Source organism: Myxocyprinus asiaticus, chromosome 36 (genome assembly GCF_019703515.2).
Source record: "Myxocyprinus asiaticus isolate MX2 ecotype Aquarium Trade chromosome 36, UBuf_Myxa_2, whole genome shotgun sequence".
Taxonomy (NCBI): Eukaryota; Metazoa; Chordata; class Actinopteri; order Cypriniformes; family Catostomidae; genus Myxocyprinus; species Myxocyprinus asiaticus.
Genome location: NC_059379.1, coordinates 6,378,026 through 6,404,904, shown reverse-complemented (window position 1 = coordinate 6,404,904; position 26,879 = coordinate 6,378,026). Strand labels below are relative to the sequence as shown.

At 38.1% G+C, this 26,879-nt stretch overlaps 1 protein-coding gene across 1 annotated transcript in view; it reads left to right on the top strand.

Annotated features, from left to right (window-relative positions):
* LOC127427319 (cadherin-12-like) overlaps positions 1 to 20,263 on the top strand; it is a 250,633-nt gene extending 230,370 nt beyond the window's left edge. The window contains exon 12 of the mRNA XM_051674865.1: positions 19,089 to 20,263. Coding sequence (XP_051530825.1) covers positions 19,089 to 19,624 — 536 coding nt within the window. The 3' untranslated portion in view covers positions 19,625 to 20,263. The remainder of the gene's footprint in view (positions 1 to 19,088) is intronic.
* The last annotated feature ends 6,616 nt before the right edge of the window (positions 20,264 to 26,879 follow it).

Here is a 26,879-nt window from a genome sequence, read left to right as displayed (position 1 = left end):
TCAGGCAGCCTTGGAGGAGGATCCAGGTAGGGGGTGAGGTCTGGTGGCTGTGGGGGCAGCTCCAGGAAGGGATTGGGGTCAGGAGGCCCAGGAGAAGGATCCAGGAAGGAGGTGGGGTCCGGCAGCCTAGGGGGAGGCTTGAGGAGAGGGATGAGGTCAGGCAGGGCGGTCACCTCTGTACAGAGGTCAAGCAAGGTGGTGGCCACTGCACAGGGGTCAGGCAGGGTGGTGGCCACTAGGTAGGTGTCAGACTGGGCGACTGCAGAGGACAGGACAGGATCATACAGGGCAGCTGAGGCCCCTGAGCCGAGGGTAAGGTCAGCAGCAGGCACAGGGAACTGAACAGGTGGGGCACCAGCTGCTGGACAGAGGTCCGATAATGTGGCAGCCACCAGACACAGGTCAGGGTACTGGCCAGGCTCGTTGGCAGCCACAGGGAACTGGAATGACTGGGCGATGGCCGCTGGACAAGGTTCAGTCTGGGTGACGGCTGCTGGACAAGGGTCAGTCTGGGTTCCAGCCACTGGACAGGGGTCAGACTGGACAGCGGCCGCTTGTTTTGAGTCAGACTGGGTGATGGAGGCTGGCGTGTGGTCCAACTGGACAAGTTTGACAATGGTCACAGGGGACTGGACAGGTTGGGTACTGACCGCAGAGGGCTGGATGTGATCAGACTGATTGGCAGCTGCTGATGACTGAACAGACTGGGTGGCGGCTGCTGGCGAGGGGTCAGAGTGGGCGACAGCCGCTGGTGACTGGACATAATTGTTGACGGCCACAGGGAACTGGACAGGCTCGCCGACGGCCCTGGGGAACTGGCCAGGCTCTTTGATGGCAACAGCTGAAGGGACCCTAGTAGCCGCCCAGAGAACAGCAGCAGACTCTGACACCTCCAGGGGTGCTGCAGCGGGCTTGGACCCCTCTAGGGCCACTGCAGCAGACATCGACGCAGGGAGCCCTCTCCTCTTCATCCACCTCCTCTTGTGGATGGAAACACCAGCAGACTCCTCTGTCTCCTGGCGGTCAGCAACCAGCTCCTCTAGCTACTGGCGGTCACCAGCGACCGGCTCCTCAGTCTCCTGGTGGTCACCAGCGACCGGCTCCTCAGCCTCCTGGCGGTCACCAGCGACCGGCTCCTCAGCCTCCTGGCGGTCACCAGCGACCAGCTCCTCAGCCTCCTGACTGTCATCCTGTCCTTCTACATCGGTGAGAAGCCCGAGAAGAGCCAAGGGAAGGACAAGGCATGGGCAGAGAGGAGTGCTTAGGTGAGGAAGCCCTGCCATGGAGAACAGCCTCCATCTCGCTGAGACAGTTTGGCCCACTAAGTCCCAGAATGGCCCAAAACAATATCACCAGCTCCTCGGCACTGAATAGTTTGTCCAAGCTTGAAAGGAAAAGAAGTTTCAAACAGGTCTCATCATAGCACCACCTGTGGGGCTCACTGGCCAGATCCAAAGCGTAGATGTGACAGGGCTGACCATTCTGAGAGCTGACCAGAGCGTTGTTGTACTGGGTGGTGCCCTGAGAGACCGTTTCCTTCTGGGCAGGAGCTGGGTAGAGAAAAATGCCCATGTTGCCTCTGCTGGATCCTGTATTGGCCAGATTGTTATGCCACGAAATGTTGAGGGAGGCCCCAAACACAGGAGGCAAGTTGAAGGGCTTTTATTAAAAGAACAAAATACAAACATAAAACTCTCACAAGGGGGAAAAACAGAAAACAGAACAATAAATTAAAAAAAAATCAGAACAAACAAGAAAACTGACAGACAGGAACCAACCAACAAGGAAATCACACAAAACAATCTGGCACAAGACTGAACACAAGATGAGCTTATAAAGGGAAGGTTAATAGGATGCAGGTGCCAAAGATAACGAGCAGGGTGGAGTAACGAGGAGTAGTCAGGGCAACAGAGCTAGCATTCTCCACATGGCACCTGCAAACACAAGAGGAAGAGGGTAAAACACAGAAATAAGCACACACAAGAAAGAAACAGGCAGATGAGACTGTCATGGTCCTGCCACAACAAGAATAAACAAAGACAAATGTGGCAGGATCCTGCCACATCAAGAATAAAGAAAGACAAAAGTGGCAGGATTATGACCGAAAACAAACAGTTTTTTTGTTTTGTTTTTTATGGAATAACTTGCACCAATGGATGTGTCAAAGTAAATAGGGTCAATTTTGATTTCATGTTGACTGAAATTGGTTTGTTGCAACTGGTTGCAGGCTCTTCATACACTGCATGCTTTTCTAAATGGGAGATACATGGACCAGTCTGAAACTCTCTGTGGTGGTTTAATGAAAATAAACCTGTTAATTTGCTGCCTGTTGATTGGCTATTCTACACAAGGGATGGCGTTTAGGAGTTTAAATGGGTGATGTCTTCGTCCATCAACATCATAGTAAAAGCCCTAAATCTCTGAGTGTCATTAGCATCAGATTGCAGGCTGAATTACTCTCCATGTTAACTCAACCCACAAGGGCTATGCGGCGAAATCTCTAAAGGTATAAAACCAATTTCTTTGCATAGGGGATGTGCAGAGGGTGTGAGATAAGAAATGAAGCAGGGACTGTTATGGCCTTGTTTCTATGGTAATTTGAATGTGCTGGTTGGTCACTTAGTAAGAGTGTGCTCAAAAAAATGAAGTTACCACTTGTCTGTCCCTGAATGAACCTCTCACATCCCAGTTTGCAGCAGATTGCAGGTCTTTCTGTTTCTGTAAAATGATTTGTACTTCCACTGCATGAACACATGCTACACTCAACAACTCATTTTATTCACTATTAATCTACCCACACACCTATCCATGCCTCTATTTATTCAGCTGTCTGTAACTTTGTAAATCTGTAAATCTGTAACTTTAAAACTGTCTGTTTTAAATCTATATTATTTAAAACACAGTCACAGTCAAGACTTTTAAGATGAACACATTCAGATTATTTGAAATTATGGGAATCAGGACTGGTGGTATGATGGTACAAGCTTTGTGATAATAGTAATGTGTCAACCAAAAGATATTTTTTGCTATATTTAAAATTGCAAGGTATATTTGTGGGGCTAACAGTGGACAGGACTGCTTCACGTTATTTAAAGTACATGTGACAGCGACGTGAACAAACATTTGCACTGTTTTGCACAATGCAATGCAGAATTCAGTTCTTTACAGTTGCTAAGCAATGTCTCAACTTGCCTCATTAATATATTGTCTATTTAACTGCTTTAAATGTGGTTCATCCAATCAAAATTCAGAGTTGGAAGCATCCTATATTATTTTTTGTAACATTTGTTTTACTTTTTAGAGTATTTTGTTTTTATCTCATGTTACATTATATGAAACAGCTGTTTTTGCACTAATGTAAGACTTTTCATTAATTTGTTATGATTATCATCTTTTGAACATCCAAACAAATTTCAAGCTCCCAAAGTAATATATATGTTGTACCTTAACCGTTTTTCTTTTCTTTTACAATTGTTTTGGAAATCAAGTTTTAATTTTCTCAAATAATGCATTTGACTCTCTGCTGTACTGTTTTGAGTTAGAATTCTTGCTGTGATCTGTCTCCCTTGAAAGTTAAATGCATTTCCTTTGTTTTATTCTTAAGCATTATGTCCATTATGGCTAGCTCCTTGTTTCAAAGAAGAGCAAACTGGGATGAATCACAGAAGTAGAGGGATAAACTGAACATTGAATGTAATTAAGGGCCTCCTGCAGTAGCTATTATGGTTGAGAAAAAAGTGGGATCCATTTGAATTCATATTGTAAGAGGCCAATCCACTGGTCCGATGGTATCTTTCAGTTGGCGAAGGTATTTGTGTGTTCATCATTTCAAGCGCGCATTTAGTTTTACGTCTTAAACTTTGGTTTAGTTAAGACTTGATCTGATTACAATTATAGACCTTGATTTGGACTTATGTTCTAATCAGTTTCTGATCATCATTTTAGTGTTTTTGGTTACTCTGTCTCATTATTTGTTCATTAGGTGGCGATGTCGCTTAGGGTCTTATGCCAGCCGGATAATACGTAGATCCCATGGTCACAAGGTGGTCAGTTTCAAATAAGTCAGTGGTTGCAGGGTTTGCTAATATCATTAAATTAGGCTGGCATACAATCAAATGATTGTTCATTTAGTCACGTACATACAACTTGCTTAAGTGAGTGATATGTCAGTGACTTACGGTACCAGAGGATTTGCTCACATTCATGGCCCGCAGTAATAATCATATCCGGACCTATGTTCTCACGGTAAAATCCTTTCGCTTAATTTACTGAAAATAATGAGTTTAGAAAGATCCAGAATAATCAAAATAACAATTTATTAGTCAGGTAAATATGTATCATGCCAATTACATAATTTAATAAATTCAGAGACAATTATTACAAAACTTCCAATGCTCAAAGATGAATTAAGAGTAAGAGATGCATACCTGACTCTTACAATAGAATATGGTGTTGTTGGATTGTCACACACAACACCATGGGGTTCAATCCGGCTACAGAAATCCCCCGAACCTCTTATGAGTTCCCCTTAAGTATACAGACAGAATAAACATAATAGGCAAATGTTAACCAATAAGAACAATCAAATAATTTGGGAATGAATGGATCCAGTGGCTCAGAAGGTGGTAATTTACATTGGGGACCCCTGGCAGACACACCTCCACAGCAGAGACAGAATTTCCTCTAAATAACAAATCTTATTTATGACCAAGTCTACTGCTGTGGGATTGAAATTATAGTACCAGTCGCACTGAGACCTTTTCAATGAAACTAAACATGTAGTTACATTCTTTGTATACATACAATGAGATACTTTTGTACATACAGAATTTAGATGAGGTTGAGGTTATTCTGAGCTAGAGGAGGAAGGAGGGGAGAGGGGGAGAGAGAAGAAATGTGAAAAGACAACAATGAGGCAGTTCTTACTCAGTTGGGTGTGCTTGAGATAGAGATGGTGTCTTTACGAGAAATTTTGTATGCAGACTTTCTCGAAAGTTGTATGTTGACTGTCCCTGGCATTCTTTTGTGTTCTCAGTGGGTTGTGTCCCCTGCGTCCAGATGACTTGGCACCGCCTTACAATATTAAGAGAGGGAGGCTTTTTGGACTCACTTTTTGCATCAAAGCCTAAGAAAATTCTGAGACCACACTGAAAATCTGGATTGTTTGTTTTTTTCTTCATATAAACCGTAAAATGATATCTAAATAATATTAATGATAACGCAGTATAGAATATTTAAGAGTCACAATTTCAGTGTCACTAATCAAATGTAAGCAAATTTGTGACTTCAACCATGTTACTTTTAACATGAAATAAAAAAAAAAAAAAACAACGAAATATATATATATATATATATATATATATATATATATATATATATATATATATATATATATATTTCATTTTTTTTCCTCCCTTATAATCACCTGGCTCGATTCTGGTCTGTAACGCCCATATTTTAACATTCCTGATGGCTAAAATCAAGTCCTCCCTACAGTTTTTGTCACTGAATATCCTTTTTATACTAAAAAAAAGATATGATTACATTGCCATTTTTCTCATGTGTAGCCTATGGAGCAAATATATGCTTTTTTTCCTATTTTCTGTTTGCTATTTTATAGAGCACTGCAGGCCAGTTGAATAAATTATGCATCTAAAATTGTGTGGGTGTGTTGGTATGGATGTCAGAGTGTGTTTTGTATGTGTGTACTGATCTCTGTGTGTGTGTGTGTGTGTGTGTGTGTGTGTGTGTGTGTGTGTGTGTGTGTGTGTGGCATTATATAAACAAACTGGCATTTAAAGGGTTAAAATCCTGAAAATGAATGAATATTTGGTAGTTATGATCAGGGCTGAATGAACTCACTGAAAGTGGTAAATAATATTAATATATAATATTATTATGGCAGTTTTATGACATGGACATTTTTGTCCTCAAAGGACCTCTGAGTAACTTTTTTTTTTTTTTTTATTTTTTTATTGATGCACAAGGGTTAAGTTGCAGTATATAATCATTTTACAAACTTTAGATTTTTTCGTCTTTGTGGTTAGGGTTAGGTTTAGGGGAGTGTTAGGTGGAGGGTTGCTGTGGGAAAATAAACACAACAAACACAGTGTATGAATGTGAATGTGTAGGGTAGTGTGCATGTCTTGTAGTGGGCGTGTCTTTTTGTAGTCTTGCAGGACGCAAACAGACCCTTCTCCACATGTGCCCATATGCACAACAACAGCTTTGACCACTAGGGGCAGTGTTTTGAATTTTGGTCAGCACAGACCAATTTTAGCCTACTTTAAACCTACTTTTTCCAATTTCACTGTCACTTTAGTCATTAAAGCAAGAGAGAGACACAAAATGCTAAGCAATTCTGAAATTCTAAGCTTTTCACTCAAATTGTTCTGCTTGTAATTTGACACTCATGTTCTCTGTTCCAATAATATAATAGTGTATTAATTTAGAAAAAAAATGCAAAAGTAGAAGCAATTTTGCTTGTGGTTTCAGGCTTTTGAACCTCACTGTGCACATCTACTGTACATCTACTGTATGTGGGTCAGCTGTACAATGTCCTTCAGCTCTAAAAGAACTACCGTTTTGTTGTCACTTTCTCATCCTCCCCAAGCTTTTCACATCAAAGATGAAAAAAACTCAATCCATCTCTCACTGTAAATGTGTGCTTGCATTTAAGAGGTTGCAGTGCTCTAAAGACTGACCTGTCTCAATGCCCTTGTGCCTGTGAGACACAGAATAGCACCTCTCAGCACCAGTGTGTTCTTGCTAAAGGTGCCAGTCAGGATCACAGACAGCACAGAAAGAGAACACATTGTCGTGCTGGAGATTAGCCATTATCGGTGCTCCATTTGTCAGACTGACCCATTTCCCGCTCCAGGGAAGCAGCCTTGATAGACAAAGCAACATATCAGTGAGCCGAGGACAAGGCCTTATTAAACCAATGCCTATCTTCTACGTGTGCCACTCGAATCAAATCAGAAACAAATGCACGCAAAGACATGTGTAGCAGGAGACATCTAGCAAATGAATGGGAGGGGCTACATGAGGTTAATAGAGCCGACAGTAGGTAAGAACTAGTGGAAAGCAGGGTTTGTTTCCAGCTAACGGAAACAAAACTAATGCATACTCCGTATACATGCAGGTGGCTGCGTTTGGAACACATGTTCTTGGGTATCATCGCAGTTATTCTGCTAGACTTTTATTTAGATATGAATGTTTTAATGAATGTTCGATGTTTTAAGAATGATATAACAATGACAATTTATATTTGCATTTCAGCTCTTCGGAGCCTATTGCTGCTCTTGCTTTTAGGGTTTATTTGCTGCTTTTGTTGTCCTATTTTGATATTGGTATTTTGTCTAGTCCGCCCTGGCAACTGAGCCGGTATTAGGGCCAAAAGATTTGGGGATGGCCTGTTGGGGCGAACAAGTTTAATTTTCTTTAGTTTTTTTTTTTAGTTTTTTGGTCCCCTCACGCGTAACACTCCCCATATAAAGATGGCACTATATTACGACGCTATTATCAGGACAAAGTTAAAGCTATTGCATGTCACAAGTGTTAATTATTATTGCTAGATGTACAGTGTGTTTCATTAATATCACAGAGTGTGGCATATTTAATAATTTTACTTGATGTTTGGTGGTATATGAATTAATGTGAATGTGTATTTAACCCTTTCATACGTACCGTCACACATATGTGACAGTTAATAACTGGGCCCCGCAGAGTAGCATCACATATATGTGTTTCTGCAACAGCCAGTTATGTTACAAGCTGCCAGATTCAAATTGGCTTTCGTGCCAACACAGGCTGCGCTGGTCAAGCGTCTGTTTTTTTTTTGTTTTTTTTTACGTTATTTTTTAGTTTAAATTGCAGGAGCAGCAGTGGGCTATAGTGACTACATTACAGAGGAGATGCAGTGTCCTTTCTTCTGTCCAAGTTGATGATATTGGTCATGTCGTTGGAGGAAGCGGCAAGAGGTACCATGGATCCTGAGCAACATTTGCAACCTAGGCGTTTCAGTAGTAGTGTGGAAAGTGTGCCTTCAACTGTGGAAGAAACAGAAAGAGAGGGAGGCTGGTGGTGTTCATTCAACAGACTGAGAAAGTACCAAAGTTTTCAGGAAGTTTGGACAGGGTTAATTCTCTTACATTAGAGGAATGGATTGAATTGGTGGAAAGCCACATTCAAACAAAACCTACTGAAAAGGAAAAGGCTTTGTGGGTGTACAATCATTCAGAGGGTGCTGCTCATACAGAGGTAAAATATCTCCCAAAAAGAGAAAAGGAGTGTATTAATAGTATATTACTGTGTATTAAGGGATATATTAAAGGATTTCACAATTGACTCCATTGTGAAAACAGCCCAGCAGAGGTTGTACTTCCTTCACCAGCTGAGAAAGTTCAACCTTCCAAAGGCATTGCTGATACAGTTCTACTCAGCAGTCATTGAAAATGTCCTCTGCACTTAAATAACTTTCTGGTTTTGTTCAGCTACAAAATCGGACATCAGAAGACTACAAAGGACAGTTCGGACTGCTGAATGGATTATTGGTTGTCCCCTGCCCTCCCTTCAGGAACCGTACACTTCCAGAGTGAGCAAAAGGGCTGGAAAAATCACTCTGGACCCCACTCATCCTGCCCATTACCTTTTTGAATTGTTGCCTTCTGGCAGGCGCTACAGAGCACTGAGCACCAGAACCGTCAGGCACAGGAACAGTTTTTTTTTTTTTTCCCTCAGGCTATCCATCTCATGAACAGTTAAATCTGCTCCATTGAGCAATAATTATGTGCAATACACAGTTTAGTCTATGTATTTATCCAGCATACCCTACCTCTTCTGCCATACAGTCCCTTGCATCTGTATATAACAGATTTGTATTTGTACATACGCATATATATATATATATATATATATATATATATATATATATATATATATATATATATATATATATATATATTGTCTTATTGTTTATTTCTATAGATACTTATTTTTGCTATTCACTTTTTATTTTATTCTATATTATTATTATTATTATTATTATTATTATTATTATTATTATTATTATTATTATTATCTCTGTCTTGTAGCTCTATTGTTTGTGTACTGGAAGCTTCTGTCACCAAGACAAATTCCTTGTATGTGTAAGCATACTTGGCAATAAAGCTCATTCTGATTCTGGATGTTTACACTCTCATATGTACTGTATCTTCAGTGACACTTTTTCAAACGTAAACAATGAGAGGGCGAGACCCTTTAAGATTACTCTTTAATTAATGGATCAAATTTTGAAGTCAGATGAGCTGGTTGTGGCCAAGTCTCAAAAAGATCTTTGTGACCAGCTTTGTGATGGGGTTAGAGATCACAATTTAAGTGTTAGGCTGAGAGTTTAAGTATGGGTAAATCCTATCTGGACAATTTGTTATGTGCGTAGGGAAGTTGTCCAATGGATGGCACAGTGTGATCCACAATCTGGTCTGGTAAAACAAGCTCAAAATAAGCCATTTGCCTCAAAATAAAAAAAAAAGTAAAAAAATAAATAAATAAAATAATAATAATTTATCACAATAGAAATTGTAACAAGCAAACAGTTAATTAACAGTTAAGTACAATTTTAATTAAAGATCTGCTTCTGAGTCAAAACCCGGCAGCATGAAATCTGTATTAATGCATCATATCGAACAATAATTCAGTGAAGACTTATTAAACGTAAAAAACTGAGAAACGTACTTTTTACATCTAATAATGTTTTCCTTGTATCTGAATTAGCAATGCATGTATATGTAGTAATTATACACTACCAGTCAAAAGTTTTGAAACACTTGACTGAAATGTTTCTCATGATCTTAAAAATATTTTGATCTGAAGGCGTATGCTTAAATGTTTGAAATTAGTTTTGTAGACAAAAATATAATTGTGCCACCATATTAATTTATTTCATTATAAACCTAAAATGTAATTTAATTTTTTTAATTGATGACTTGGACCAAATAATAAAGAAAAGCAGCCAATAAGTGCCCAACATAGATGGGAACTCCTTCAATGCTGTTTAAAAAGCATCCCAGGGTGATACCTCAAGAAGTTGGTTGAGAAAATGTCAAGAGTACATTTCTGTGAAACTTTGTGAGTACTTTGAAGATACTAAAATATAACACAGTTTTGATTTATTTTGAATTTTGTTTAGTCACAACATAATTCCCATAGTTCCATTTATGTTATTCCATAGTTTAAATGACTTTACTATTATTGTAAAATGTGAAAAAAATAAAATAAATAAAAAAAATAAAATAAAATGATAATAAATGAGGAAGTGTTTCAAAACTTTTGACCGGTAGTGTACATAGCTGTTAAAAAGGTCTTCATTCACAGAATATGACATTCACAATGGACAATTAGGTGTAGCATGAAGTGGTGCAGTTCCAAAAATATACTGTGATAAACCCTTTGACCTTTAGTTTCATGAAAATATTATCAGAACAAAATTAACCGGTTATAACTGGTTTCCAGCATTTAAAAATATCGCTTTCACTCCGGAAAAATAGAAAATCACTTTGTTCCGGTTTTTGGCTAGTTCTGCTAAAAATGTAGTTCATTTTTGTCTTTCTTTTTCATTCTTTTAACAGTTTTTAGTCCTTAGTCATAATATTCAGAGCTGAGAGCCCTTATTGAAGCCCAGCAGAGTCAATTAGAATTATGATGAAATATTCGGGGCCTTTAAAAATAGGGACAAATGCCTCTTCTTTTAGAAGTAAGAGAAAGACTGAGGGTAACCCAAGATGTTTTCGGTGTGATCAATTGGGGCATATTGCACATTATTGTTCTGCCCCACCTTGTCCTAGACCCACGCAGTCAGAAAAAGAAGCATCCCTTTCGGAAAACTAGAACCTGCTAGCATGCAGAGCCACACACTGGTAGGGGTATTGTCAGGCTCTGATCCAAATACTACACCTAAACTTTTGAGTAACTATCCAGTGATAAATGTTAAGATGGGAGATGTTGTTATTCAGTCATTGCTGGATAGCGGGTCTATGGTTACTACATAACTGAGAGTTGTTATAATAAATATTTTGCCTATCTTAAAAATGTGGTGCTTCAGGATTGTTCATGGTTAGATCTTCAAGCAGGAAATGGGTTAGAATTGCCATATTTAGGCTATTTGGAATTGGATTTCACAGTGTTTGGTTATTGTATGCCAAAAATGGGTGTTCTGGTAGTAAGAGATCCAAAAGACCCTCAAATGCAGTGTAAGAAAATTAAAACTCCTGGTGTTTTAGGAATTAATATTATCAAGGGCTTTTACCAGGAGTTCAATAGCAGGGGCCGTGCCTCTATAATGTTCCTACAGTGTAGGAATTGGCCCCAGGATGGAGATGAGTGCTAAGACATTGTCAAGTTGAGGAGGCTATAGTTAATTCACCTGAGGTCCATAAGGTAAAAGTGTTGGGTAAGGCTCCAGTTTGTGTAGCTGCAGGTGCATTAACATTTGTTCAAGTAACATGCCCTAAGGTCCCTTCACTAGAACAAATTCAGTTTTGGGTTGAACCATTAGACTTTGCTGATCGAGTGCTCCCTGAGGGGCTGTTGGTGTCTCCTGCTTTTATTACATCTGAAAGGGGAGTGGCTTATGTACCTGTTAACAGTGTCAGTTATTCTGATGTTTGGTTGATCCCGCACAGGGTCATATCAGCTGTTCAGGTGGCTAATATAATGGCTGAACAGGACCCTCAATTGAGCGTTTAGTAAGTGCTACTGGTAATTAATCTATGGCTTATGACATTTCTCAGGGAGCTGAGAATAGTGAGGAAGAGATTAATTTTCCATCTGTTGACGGACTGGATGAGACTGAGCAACATAAGGCTGAAGCCTTATTTATGAAATACTATTTGTTGTTTGCTAGGAATGATATGGATGTTGGTTGTACTAATTTAATAACTCATGAGATTCCCCTTTTAGATGAAACTCCGGTACAGCAGCCCGATCGTTGCATTTACTCCTCACAGTATGAGGTGGTTAGAGCCCATATTAAGCAATTGCTTGATAGCCAGGTAATTAGGGAGAACAGCAGTCCTTATTCCTCCCCAGTTGTATTGGTACAAAAGAAAGATGGAGGAATTAGGATGTGTGTGGACTATCACCAGCTAAATGCTATAACTAGAAAAGATGCTTTCCCACTGCTGCGAATTGAGGAGTCCTTAGATGGCTTCACAGGGGCAAAATGGTTTTCAATTTTTGACTTAGCTAGTGGCTATAGTCAAGTTGAGGTAGCTGAAAAGGATAGGGCTAAGACAGCTTTTTGCACCCCATTTGGGCTGTTTGAATTTAATAGGATGACATTTAGTTTGTGCAATGCCCCTAGTACCTTTCAGCACGTCATAGAACATATGTTTGGATATTGCTGGACCAATCTGTGCTTTTTTATGTGGATGATTTAATCGTGTTCTCCTCCTCAATTCAACAACATTTAGAGAGGCTGGATTAGGTTTTCTTATGATTACAAAGTCAGGGGATAAGTTTAAACTTTCGAAGTGTCATTTTTTTCAGACATGGGTAAAATACCATGGCCATATTGTTTCAGAGGAAGGGCTTTACCTAGATCCAGACAAAGTTGCAGCTGTACGGGATTGGAAGACCCCTACTATCTTAGCAGAACTGCGATCATTTCTGGGATTTGCCAGTTATTATCGTAGGTTCATTGCAGGATTTTCACAAATAGCAGCACCTTTGCATCAAGTGGTGGCTCAGTTAATTACAGCGGGAAAGAAGGGTAAGACTCCAAAAAGCATCTTGCTTCGTTGTGGACTGTCGATTGTGAGGATAGGCTATGCCAACTAAAAAAAGCATTGGTTTCAGCACCAGTTTAGGACTATGCCAATTTCAAAAAACCTTTTGTTTTGAAAATAGATGCCAGCCATTTTTGTCTGGGGGCAGTGCTCTCACAAGAATATGGGGGAAGGCTAAGACCAGTTGCTTTTGCTAGTAGGGGGCTTAGACCATCTGAAAAGAATATGGAAAATTATAGCTCTATGAAATTGGAGTTTTTTGCACTTAAATGGGCAGTATCAGAAAAGTTCAGGGAGTATTTGTTGGGTGCCCCTTGTACAGTCTACACCAATAATAATCCATTGAGTTACCTGGACACAGCAAAGCTTGGAGCAGTAGAGCAGAGGTGGGCTGCCCAGTTAGCTGCATTTAATCATACCTTGAAATATTGTCCAGGGTCTTGAAATGGTAATTCAGATGCTTTGTCTTGTCAGTATATGGAGCCTTGGTCATCTGAGGCCATTGGGGGTGAAGGGGTAGGCACGAAAGTAGCTCCCTGCATTCAGTTGGAGATTACCACACTTCCTGGTTGTGCAGGGGCAGACATTGCTCTGTTGCAAGAGCAAGACCCTGTTATTGGGCCTTTTTTGGCCTATTGGAAAACAACTAGGTTTCAATGTCCAAAGGAGCGAGAAACATTCATGGCAGGTATTAAGGAGCTTGTTCAGCAATGCGAGTGTCTGAATGAGAAAGGTGTTATATCATTGCATTTATGCTCCAGAGGGAGGTAAGGAGATTTATCAGCTTGTTTTGCTGCAGTGTCTGCAAAAGCATGTGTTGAATAGTCTCCATGATGACACCAGGGTGTGGAACGTACTTTACATTTGGTACGCTCACACTATTGGCCGAATATTTCAACACTATTGGCCGAATATTTCAAAGGATGTAGAGAAGTGGTGTCAGGAGTGTGGAAGATGCATTCTCTCTAAAGCTGTACAAGCCAAAGTTAAACCTTTATGGGTAGTATTCAGGCTTCTCGTCCACATGAAGTGGTGGCAATAGACTTTACAGTTCTTGAGCCAGCATCAGATTTAAGGGAAAATGTGCTGGTGTTGACAGATGTTTTTTTTTTTTCTTCAAAATATACCCAAGCCATTCCTACAAAAGATCAGTGAGCTAGTACAGTAGCAGATGTTTTGGTGAAGCACTGTTTTCATTCGTTTGGTCCTCCTAATAGGATACTGTCAGATCAGGGCAGGAGTTTTGAAAGTAATTTGATACAGCAGCTCTGTAAGATTTATAAGATTCAGAAAAGACGTACATCACCATACCATCCACAGGAAAATTTAAAGGGTGAGTGGTTTAACCACACACTGCATGATTTGCTGCATACCTAACCCCCTGATAAGAAGAGGCGTTGGTCTCAGCATCTCCCTCAGTTAGTCTATGCATACAATACCACTGTGCATCAGTCAACTTGTAGGACTCCATACTGTTTAATGTTTGGCCGAGAGCCTCGTCTAACAATTGATTTTGTTTTGGGCATTGAGGCAGAGGAGGTAGACTGTTCTGTAGAGGAATGAGTACAAGAGCAAAAGCAGTCATTGGAAGAAGCATATGATCAGGAGATGCGACGGTTGGAAACTAGGAGGCAGCTTCAAGACAAGAAGTATGATGGTAAAGATCTATTTGACACTAAAAGAGGGTGATTTGGTTTATATCAGGAATCATGCTGTGAGAGGTCGTAATAAGATTCAGGACTTTTGGCACCCCACTCTTCATCGAGTGGTGAGGCAACCTAAAGAACATGGGCCCATCTATTCTATCACCTAATTAGACCAAAATGGGCAAGTACATCAAGTACATAGGATTGAGTTAAGAAGTGTGCCATTGCGAGCAATAGAAGGGGTTCACTGGGCTGTTATTGTTGAACAAGTAAATGATGGTGAGGATGATGGGGATGCAGAATTTTACACCACTGAGATATTGCATTCTAAGCCTCATAGGGAAGTTCTTTTTTGTTTTGAAGACCCTGAAATGCAGGTAGTGGCAGATTCTGCGATGGATGTGACTGTGGGTGAGGGGTTAGATGAAGTAACAGAAATGGAGGTGGAAAGTCAGTCGGTAGAGGAGGGCCTTCGGAGGTACTCCATTCTAATCTCCATGCCAAGGGCTGTAGTGGAGTATGAGAGAGTAGTAGTACAGGAGATGAGTTAGGTGACTCTTTGTGTGGGATGTATAGATGTGTGTATGGTTGAGGTTTTGTATACTGTGGCAGTGAGGTTGTGGTTGAGCATTCATCCAAGGAGAGGGAAAGAGGTTAGGATTCACCCCTGGGTGATAATTATGTCTAACAGCTGTTTCTCATTGCAGTAATCCTGGGGTGAGCGATAAAAGAAGAGCCCACGCCAGAGGGGAGAAAGAGATGCAAAGCAGTGTGACGCATTTGTGTGTTTTTGTTTAGAAGTGCTGAAAAGCCAACTGATGCTGATTTATTATTCTGTTAATTATGAGCTTGAAGAAACAGTTACCTGAACCTTGCTCCCTCTGTGCCACACTGACCTTTTCTTTTTTTGCTACTTTGTTAGTGGGAGACATCTAGCAAGTGAATGGGAGGTTAAAAGAGCTGACAGTAAGTAAGAACTGGAGAAAAGCAGGGTTTGTTTCCAGCCGGCAGAATGAAACTAATGCATACTCTGTATACATGCGGGTGGCTGTGTTTGGAACGCATGTTCTTGGGTATATTCGCAGTTATTCTGCGAGACTTTTGAAACAGGTATGAATGCGTTTGTATTTTGATATGAATGTTTTCATTAATGTTTGATGTTTTAACAATTAATTAATAAAGGTATATTTTATATTTGTATTTCAGCTCTTCAGAGCATACTGCTGCTTTTGCTATTAGGGTTTATTTGCTGCTTTTGTTGTGCCCTTTTGATGTTGGTATTTTGTCTAGTCCGCCCTGGCAACTAAGCTGGTATTAGGGCCAAAAGATTTGGGGATGGCCTGTAGGGGCAGACTAGTTTAATTTTCTTTCTTTTTTTTTTTTTTTTTTCTTAATGCTCCCCATATAAAGAGGGTGCTATATTACAACGCTATTATCAGGACAAAGTTAGAGCAATTGCATGTCACAAGTGTTAATTATTATTGCTAGATGTGCAGTGTGTTTCATTAATATCACAGAGTGTGGCATATTTAATAATTTCACTTGTGTGATGTTTGGTGGTATATGAATTAATGTGAACGTGTATTTTAACTCTGACTGATTTGTTGGTTTTATGATAAGAGTGTCTTTTTGTATGGGGTGCTAAGTGTTAATTTCTGGGTGTTTCTTTAAGCATAATTGGGTCCTATAACACATGCTCAAAACTATGTGTTTGACATGTTTGAACGACTGAATGCTGCAATGCAAATATCCGTCACTTGGGTGCGCTGTTATCTCACAGACACTATCACATATGCTATTTGACTAATTGAGCCATATAAAAAAAAAACTTATTTATTTCACACCAATTTATTTGCTAATTTACTGCCTACTAATAAATGTACAGGTGCTAACTTGTATACTTAGAAACCTCTTCTTGAATCTTGTACAACACACAACATATTCTTCACAGCACAGTGTGATCATTGTTCCAAAACCTAGCATGCTGCCTTGCTGTTCACAGCATACTAGTCAAATGCCTTCTAAGGGGCTGTTCACACCGAAAAGGTCCTTGCACTACAAAAAAGCTTGATCGAGCACTGAAAACAGAACCCAGGTTTATCAAGGTTTTTAACATGCTAAAAAAGCAGTGCATGGGTCAAAGACATCCTTCTAGCGCATATTTACATTTTAAAACAAAGCAGTGTGTCAGCATAACAATTTGAGTGACAAGTAGAGAATTTCGGAATTTCGCAGTATTTGGTACGTTCCCCATTTACTTTAATGACAACATGCACTCAAGTTGTCATGGACATGGACGTTTGTGCAAAACCTGATGATCCATGTTATCCCAGCATGATTTGATATGATAATTTGATGTTTCAAAGAGCATCTTGTGTGTATCAATGGGATCAAGCAAATCTGACCTTTTGTACAAAGGTTGACATGGTCAATGTCACTAATAGCTTATTTGATTATAAATGGATTATATTTAAATTGATTTCATTATAATGACCAAGAAATAATGGAAAGTCTATTTTTTTATTCAGTGAACGTCATTATGTCTCTTTATTTTTAATGTAAAATCCTAAAGCCTTGATTATTTCAGGGTTTAAATTAGATTTTGAATACCAGATTTTCAACATGGTCTCAGATTTTTTGACCCCACTCTATATCTACAGGTCTGTAGGCACAGGATTGGGTGTGTTTTCTGGTGAGTCAATGAAATGTGAATCATAAAGAGAGAGGAATGTGCTTGGAAATACTTACACATGATGGGTGAGACAGTCTATCAGATAGAGGGTACACATTACTGCTGCAGCTTTCAGTCTGACTCTAAATGATGACTGCAGTCAGGAGCTGTTTGCCAATCATGGAAAATTCTGACAAATGAGAGGGTCTTCTGCTTGACTGAAAGTGTTTTCACTAGCCTCTGCTGTATTTCTCCTTGCCTCTCTCTCCTCGCTCCCTGATTGTACCTAGAGATGGTATAAGGAAGAAGAGATGGACCACTCATAGAAAAATGATTGGAAGAAATCTAAACGCTCAATACGGCGTCTGTAGGAATGGAAGTCCCACCTATTAAAAGAGCCAGTCGCCTTTTTGAAAGAGACATTGCCTGCTGTTTTACTCTAGAATATGCATACACATAAACTGGACCAGTCTGACAAAAATACGCTTTGTTTTAGCATGTAATTTTTTAAAAAGTATACCTACTTTATATATAATTTTGTCAACTTTGACAACATGTTCACATGGAAAATCAACATGTTGCACCATCCCCCTCTCAGACATTTTTGCATAAGTTCAAGCATGCATGCATTTCCCTTTATCGCTACTGATAGAACATTGTGCTAGCAACCTCTGAGACATGGGTTCTGGTCCTGTAGAAACCAGGGAGTTATCCTGGTCAAATAAACTATAGTGAGCGTGATTTGGAGGTTACATTTTCGCTCTAAAATTATTTTTTTACTCCACTGATGGTTAGGTTTTGGGTTGGGGGTAGAGTAAATCAAATAAGCATTCATGTTGACTGTATTACATCATTTACAGCTAAAAATGAAACTTGCTCTTGGCGCCACTGTGTGGACATTTCACCCAGAAACCGGAGCTTACACGTGTACATACGTTCAACACTTCCAGCTTCGCCCACTGGGGGCAGTGATTTGATTTTTGGTAGAAAGAGACAGTTTTCTGCAGCAAATCTATCACCCTACTGTGGCCGAATTCAAATTGTGATCAGTCTGCAATTTACACTAGCACATATAAGACCTGAAAGATAAATTACATGGACTAAAAGTAACAATGTTAAAGGAATAGTTCACACAAAAATAAAAATTCTCTCATCATTTACTCAGCATTATGCCATCCCAGATGTGTATGACTTTCTTTCATCTGCTGAACTCAAAAGAAGATTTTTAGAAGAATTTCTGAGCTCTTTTGGTCCATACAAAGCAAGTAAATGGGTGCCAAAATTTTGAAGCTCCAAAAATCAAATAAGTCATCATAAAAGTAACCCATAAGACTCCAGTGGTTTAATCAATGTCTTCAGAAGTGATATGATAGGTGTGGGTGAGAAACAGATAAATATTTAAGTCCTTTTTTTTACTGTAAATTATCCTCCCTGCTCAGTCATTGTCCACTTTACCTTTCACTTTCATATTCTTCTTCTTGTGTTTTTGGTGATTCACATTCTTCATGCATATCATGCCCTACTGGGCAGGGAGAATAATTTCGATTAAAAAATGACTTAAATATTGATCTGTTTCTCACCCACACCTATAATATCGCTTCTGAAGATATGAATTAAAACACTGGAGTTGTATGGATTACTTTTATGATGGCTATATGTGCTTTTTGGAGCGTCAAAATTTTGGCACCTATTCACTTGCATTGTATGAACCTACAGAGCTGAAATATTCATCTAAAAATCATAATTTTTGTTCTGCAGAAGAAAGAAAGTCATTCACATCTGGGATGGCATGTGGGTGAGTAAATGATGAGAGAATTTTCATTTTCGGGTGAACTATCCCTTTAAATTTTGATTTCATGGGGTCTTCAAAGACTTTGCTGTAGCTAATTCCATTATCATCCCACACCCTCACATTTTCATGCAAGTGTTTATGCGTAAAAAAGTGTCAAACGCTTCATTCGTGTTTTGTTCTTGTGTTTCATGCAGTGATCGTGGTACTCTATGTGGGTGTGCGGCGACAGAAGAAGAAAGAGACTCTTATGACTTCCAAAGAGGACATCCGTGACAACGTCATCCATTATGATGATGAGGGAGGCGGTGAGGAGGACACGCATGCCTTCGACATGGGCACTCTCCGCAATCCCAAAGTCATCAAGGAAAACCTCTTTCGTCGAGATGTTAAGCCCGAGTTGGGTTTGGGTCCACGGTGCCCAATAGCCTCGCAGAATAGTGCTGACATCTGCAACTTCATTAGTCAGCGACTGCAAGAACATGATGGCGACACTTCAGCGCCGCCCTACGACTCGCTCGCCACCTATGCCTATGAAGGCGAGGGCTCTGTGGCAGAAAGTTTAAGTTCTATAGAGTCCATAAATGGTGAAATAGAGGAGGACTATGATTACCTCAGTGAGTGGGGGCCTCGATTCAAAACCCTTGCAGGGATTTTTGGAGAACGATCAGAGAGCAAATCGGATGTAACATCCACCACCACCACCACCACTACCACTGAAAATAAACACTGATGTTCCTTTTTATTTTGTTTTGTTTTTCACGTTGGTTTTGAAATAAATATAGACGTGTTTGTATTTAACTATTATATTTTTTTTTTGTTTGTTTTATTATTTTGTAGTTGTTCTGCTTTAACTTGTATTTATTTTATTTTATTTTTATTGTTTTGCCTTGATTTAATACCAACAAACAACAGAGGATAAAGGAAGCCAGAATAAAATCAATCGCAAAACAAACAAACCAACAACAACAAAAAAAAATATATATATATATATATTTTCTTCATCAGTATTTTGGTTTTGTTTTCCAAAAAAAAAAAAATGTAAAAAAGACTTGAACATCCTTAAAACAAGATACATTTAATTAAGAAGCAAAACTGAATAAGACATTGAGACATGTTTTCAGATCATATATCTTGGATAATATATATAAAAATGTTCTAACCCCATTGGTAAATTGTCCTTTCTTGTTGTGAGCATAAACCTAAAATAAATTAAGGTTTAAGCTTAAAAAAAAAGAAAGAAAAAAGCATTGCCAATGGGGTAATTGTAGACAAATAATCTTAATCCAAGATATATTACCTGAAAAGTAGTAATATCATACAAAATGTTGCTTCTTAAATAAGTGTATATTGTTTACGGATATTTTTATATTTTCACCAAAAAAATACCGATTAAGGTATAATATTTTTTTTTTTTTTTTTTTTTTTGTAGGGTGCAGCTTTTTAAAGTATTTATACACTGCAAAATAAATTTTCGTACTTTATCATGTTTTTGTCTTATATCCAGTAAAAATATCTAAACATCCTTAAAACTGGAAAATAATTATAATAACAATAATAACTTGAGAAGCAGTATTTTCTCTAACAAAATGTATCATCTAACAATTTATCTAAAAAATTAAAATAAAAAATAAAATAAAATAATAATAATAATAATTACCAGTGGGAAATTAAACTTGTTTTCCCTTTGAATCAAGTGTGTGTGTGTTTTGTTTTTGTTTTTTTTGTTTTTGTTTTTTTCTTGCCCCATTTATTTATTTATGTATTTATTTTTTATTAGCATAAACATTAATACATTTTGTTACATTTATTTATTTATTCTGAAAACAAGACAAAATATCTCATGCCATTTTGCTTCTCAAGTAAATGTATTTATTTTAAGAATGTTTAGATATTTAGACAAAAAGACAAAAATACTGAGTAAAAAAACAACAAAAAAAAAACATTGTTTGCAGTGTAAATGAAAGTTTTTTTTTAAAGGTTTTTGGACATTTATTTTGCTTTGCTTAGCTAAAATAGGTACTTTATAGAAAATGCAATCTTTTTCTGACATCCTTAAAAAGTGCCTCAATGGAGTTGGTTTATTATTCCTCTTTTTCTGGTTTAACTTTGTTGTGTTACCTTCCTAAAGGATTAATGGCATTGCGAACTGAATCTAAACACGAATGTGATTATTTTAATTTTTCGGAGGAGGAGGAAGTTTGGGCCTAGTTTTGCCAAGGATATATTTTGAATGTTATTTATGATTTTATAGTATTTATTTATTTGTGAGGCTGTTGAGATGGATTGTAGTGTTTTGTTAAGTATTTATCTATTTATCTTGATTTTAAATATGGATTTTTTTCCCCATAATAATAATAATAATAATAATAATAATTATTATTATTATTATTATTATTATTATTATTATTACATTTTTTTTTTTTTTTTTCTTCTCACAAGGACACAGACGTTGCAGTCCCAAGAGGAAATTGTATAGACTTGTACTTGTAAAAAAATCAATTTAGGGCTAAACATGAGCTATTACAGGTGAGTCCTGTAATAAACACTTTCTTAAATAAAGACCACTTGGGAAAAAAGAACATAATTTCACAGCTTAAAATCACAACAAATGATTCATATTTTGAAATGAAGTTAAATATTAAAAAAAAAAAAAAAAAAAGAATAAACAGGTGAGACTGGGGCTAGTTGTCACACAGGGCTAGTTGTCACGGGTTAAAATAATAGCTTGCTATTTCTGTATATTACTGTACCTTTTATTAAATTTGTCTGTCTCATGATTTTTTTTTTTTCTGTTTAATTATTTCTGAACTGTTTTCATTTTGCTGAAAAGTCGATAACAGGCAGATTCCATTGTGCCAACTTAGCCCTTTCAGTGTGACAACATGCCCTAAAAGTGTTCAGTGTGTGTCCAATAAACTGTATCTTTTACCCTGGACAATAAGGGTAGAAATGTACAATATTTATTTATTTATTTATTTATTTATTTTTTAGCCAAGAGTCATTTGCATATACAGAAATACACAATGCAGTAAAAAGTGTGATAACCAGCCCCGGTCTCCATCTACTGTATTCTTCTTCTGTAATGACATTCTTCCACAGGTTATACTGATTGATTGTCCCAGGCCACATCAAGAAAATGTTAATAGAAAAACGTTACAATTTAGGCTTGTCCCCAGTGCCTTAATTTGTCAAGCCTGAACTGTAGGTCTGATGGTGGTTCAGTTTTGCTAATATAATGGTCCCAAAAGAGTGAGACTACTGAAAATGAGGTGATTATCAAATATACTCCCTGATCTCCTCTTGGTGTGTGCTGAGCAAGGTGGAGAGATCTCGAATCATACACTGCTAGATAGAAGTAAATGAAAAATGGGTGGGCATACAAGGAACACATTACAATACTGTGTAATAGTTAATAACGAACTGTAAGCACTCTGTTAGCACATCAATTTCACAGGACTGGCGGCCTCTTTGCAAATACAACCCTGATGAATGGTAAGAGAGATACTCAAGGACTTTGTAAACAGAAAAAAAAAATCTGAATTTTTCAGATAAAGAATCATCCACAATGCAAAACGAATATTCAAACCATGTCTTGCATAGAAAAAGTAAGAATAATTGGCAGAGTATTGGGGAAATAGTGTAATGAAACCTTGGGACTACACTATATATCGTGACATTGTTTGGCAATACATCATAATCGGATGAGTGTAATCACAAATATCATACATAATAGTCAACGCCAATTATATGATTTTATATAAATTAGCCAAATACCCAATTTGTATCTTTTTGTAATGACTTGGAATTGAGGCTATGTTGCAGATCTCACTTTTTACTTGCCTAAATAATCCACAACAATAGAACACAGATAAACTTAGAACACAGGCTGAATTTGAGCAATTCTAATACATTTAGTGACAAAGAGCATATGTTACCAGTCAAAACTGAATTTAACTTTCTCATGACCGTTAACCTTTTGATTGAAAGGCTTGTATGCGTAAATGCTTGCAATAAGTTTTATTGACAAATATACATTTAAAACTTCTTGAGACTGGGATGGATGGATGGATGGACAGACAAGACCACTGAAAAGACCATTTGGATGTGGTTTAATTCACAGTGGGATATTCACTTTTTTTGCAGCGTTAATTAGAATTTGCTTATGAGGAACCATTTCAATCCATCATTCTTGGAACATGAACTAACACTGTTTTGGAAACCCTGTGCCTGAATCAAACATTACTATGCAGGCATGTCATTGGCAAACCTCTGTACCAGTTGGCTTTGTATTACTTTGTCTCAGGGCATGATCTAGGGCACTTCATGAATATGCAAATGATCCTGTCATTATTAATTTGCCTAATGATTCTCTCCATGGGGAAGTCAGACACTTAAAAAAAAAATCTGTTGATCCTTACAGTGAGCCGTTGAGCTCATTAGACAGCAGAAAGCCAAAACCGCTTGATTTATTTTAGGATATCTTGGACAGAACATCTATAATGTAAGTTTATGCTGGACACAAGATTTTGTTTGGCTTTACATTTACATTAAGTCATTATGCAGACGGTTTTATCCAGAGCGATTTACAAATGAAGAAAAGCACAAGCAGTATCGTAATAACAAATTACAGAATAAGTACAAATTTACAAAAAAGCAAACCAGAGTAGAGACTAGATAAGTAAAGAAAACAGTTTAATGTTTTTTATTGTATAGTAGAAAGTTATTTTAATTATGGTGATGGATTAATTAAATGGCAGTTAGTGTCAATTAATTAAGTGACAGTCGATTACATAACAGGAAGCATTTTTGTCCGGAAACTAGAACCTACAAACCTAACACTGAATGTTCCAACAACTTTGGCTTATGTTATGTAAAGTTTAGGAAAAAACATAATTAAAATAGCATTAATGGAGCACCCTTATAATGTTATTAGTATTTGATAAAAGTTCTCAAAATGTTACATATGTTATAATTGTTCTTAGCCAACAGTGTCTGTGCGTCCGTTTACGGTTTCCACAACACAATGTAATGTTTAGAAAACGTTTTAAGGACATACATTTGTTTGCAGAGTAGTTTCACACTGCCTTCCCAAGACACTATAATACGACATCTAATTATTTACGACACATTTATGTAAGCTTCAATGATAAACTAGTAAACATTTAATGAATACCATGCTTATTTCTTGTGAGAAATTATAATTAAATAGACATTTTTACAATGAATTTCCATCTTTCAGTTGCTCCATCAAGCACCATTTTTCTTTTAAACAATTTTCAAACTGCACGCACAGGATTATGAAATATCATATGCAGCAAATAACATCCATGCTGCATTCCAAACCAGATGAAGGCATTTTAGTGGCATTATTTTCATGATAATTTAGCACATCCCCCCCTAAATTCTCATTACTGTAAAACTCAAGTGAAGGTTTATAGCAAATCTCAACTAAATAGCAACAAACAAGCACAGATTCTGAAACGTGTGTGAATTTTAAGGTGGAAAGCAAGTTTCCAATTAGTATGAGAGATTGTAATGCAAAGGCTCTGACATTATACAGAGGAATTTCCCTCATTTTTAAAATCCGTCCTCACTCCTCCTCACTTCAGTCAGCTCTCTCTTGAGGGTATTTCCTCATGTAGTCCTTCATGTATGTGGGTCATGAAGTGGACTGATATGTGTTTTTGTGTGCATGTGTGATAAGGTTATTTAAATTATGGGCAACTCTTATGGACGTTTAAATCACACTCTGAAAATCCTTAATCATGTTATCAAATCTCTTTCTCCTTTTATTTCCCTGTTTTTCATTCTTTAAATCCAGAAGCTACTTAGAATGAGCTTCAATTCACAAGACATAATCCACAATATTTTTAGTCTAATTTCAGGATTTTGCTTTTAACTTGTGTTACATGATGCTACACGTATCATTAATTTATTAGGAAAAAAATATTATTTTGGTTTGTACACATCAAGTTCCAAATAAAAAGATAAATTAATCAGCTGGGATGAAGAATCTTCCATAAGTAAACTATTTAGTTTACTGGATTTGCCAAATTTACCAAATTTTGTTTTCATTATGAATATTCAGCAAAAATAATAATATTGTAATATACTGTATAACATTACTTTTATATAAAATCACTCATATAAAGTACATAAGATTTTAATCATACACCCCATATTCCTTCCTTAACTTATTTTTAGTCATATAATATAACAAAAAAACAGAATCACATGCCAGTTTGTTGTATACTGCTTGGCTGCGACAGAAACAGATCATTGTCTAAACATACATTTTCATCTTGGGTGTGTCAGGTAACAAATCTATTACCATTAATATAGGTGGCAGAGAGTGTTACTTTGCAGAAAAAGGTAATAACCTTGTCACTTCCCCACTCGATAACACGCTAACTGCACTGGGAACACAGGCTGCCTGTGACCAGTCAAGGAAAATATGTTGCTTTCATTGTAGGATCACACATTTTTGCAGAATAGACAATGATCGGAGCGGCTGTCTAAAGGAATTAATTCATGACTTTCCTATTGCCCTTTTAATACTATAAATTACATACCTGGCAGTTACACTTCCTGCCTACCAGTGTCCAAGTGACATTCAATAGATTCTTATTTCAGTAAAATAAAAAAAACCTAAACGTTAAACGTTAAAACGTAAGCACTTGTAATTGCATCGACAAACCAATAAGACTGCCTTTGCTTGGACACCGAAGCACCCCTGTTGTGGCCACCAAAGCACACAAACAACTGCTCTGACATACACCACTGGCTAGTACGGTCTACATAAACTCACAGTGCCCGAACTGGGCAAAGTATGTGCATACTCCTCCCTGGCAATTGATGAGGACACCACTGGCCTATTGTCCAACCGGAAAAGGACATGGCTGCCCTGAATCTCCAGAAGGAAAATCTTCATTTCCAGACAGTTTATGCACCAATATTGTAGCTGACCCATCCAAACCCCGTAGGTTGGACGACCCTCGTATACAGCACCCCAACCTGTGAAGGAGGCGTCTGTGGAAACTTGTGGCAACACACATGTTCCAACGGAACGCCCGACATCAGAAGGTGGGTCTGTTTCTATGGTAACAGTATTAGGTAGCACTCACGCGTAACTTTGAAGAGACGGAACACATGCGTCAGTGGTTGAAGTCCCTTTGTGAAGATCATCCAGCACTGAAAAGGTCTCTCATCCAACATGCCCAGGGGAATGACAGTGGAATCTGCAATCATGAGCCCCAAAAGTCTGTGAAATGTTCTCGCAGGGAGAACGTATCCCACTTTGAACATCGCTAGACACCGGCGGAATGACAGAACGCGAGCTGGAGACAGCCGCGCATGCATCATCAATGAATCTAGCTCCACCCCCAGTCTGTTGCCTTGGTAACATGATACTCTTGTCTAGGTTTACACAGAGCCCTAGGTTGCTCAGATGTCTGAGAATGACATCTCGATGTTGGGCAGCCAAAGTCTCCAAGTGGGCTAGCACCAACCAATCACCGAGATAATTCAAAACACAGATGCCCTGAAGCCACAAGGGTGTCAAAGCCACATCCATGCATTTTGTGAAAGTGCGTGGTACTAGTGCAAGTCCGCATGGAAGGATGCAAAACTGAAACGCTTTGTTCCCAAAAGCGAATCTGAGAAAGCAACTCTGCTTTGGCACAATCTGAATATGGAAATAAGTGTTCTTCAAATCTATTGTCACAAACCAGTCCCCCGGCTGCACTGATATTATTTGCTTTTGTGACATTATTTGCTTTTGCGTTAGCATTCTGAATTGACATTTCATTAATTTGGAATTCAAACGTCTCAAATCCAGAATGAGACACAAGCTGCCGTCTTTTTTGGGACCAGAAAATAACAGCTGTAAAAGCCTCACTCTCTCTGAGAAGGGGGAATCTCCTCTATTGCCCCTTTTTCTAAGAGAGTGTGAATTTCCCGACTCAAATACAGAGCTTCTCGAACAG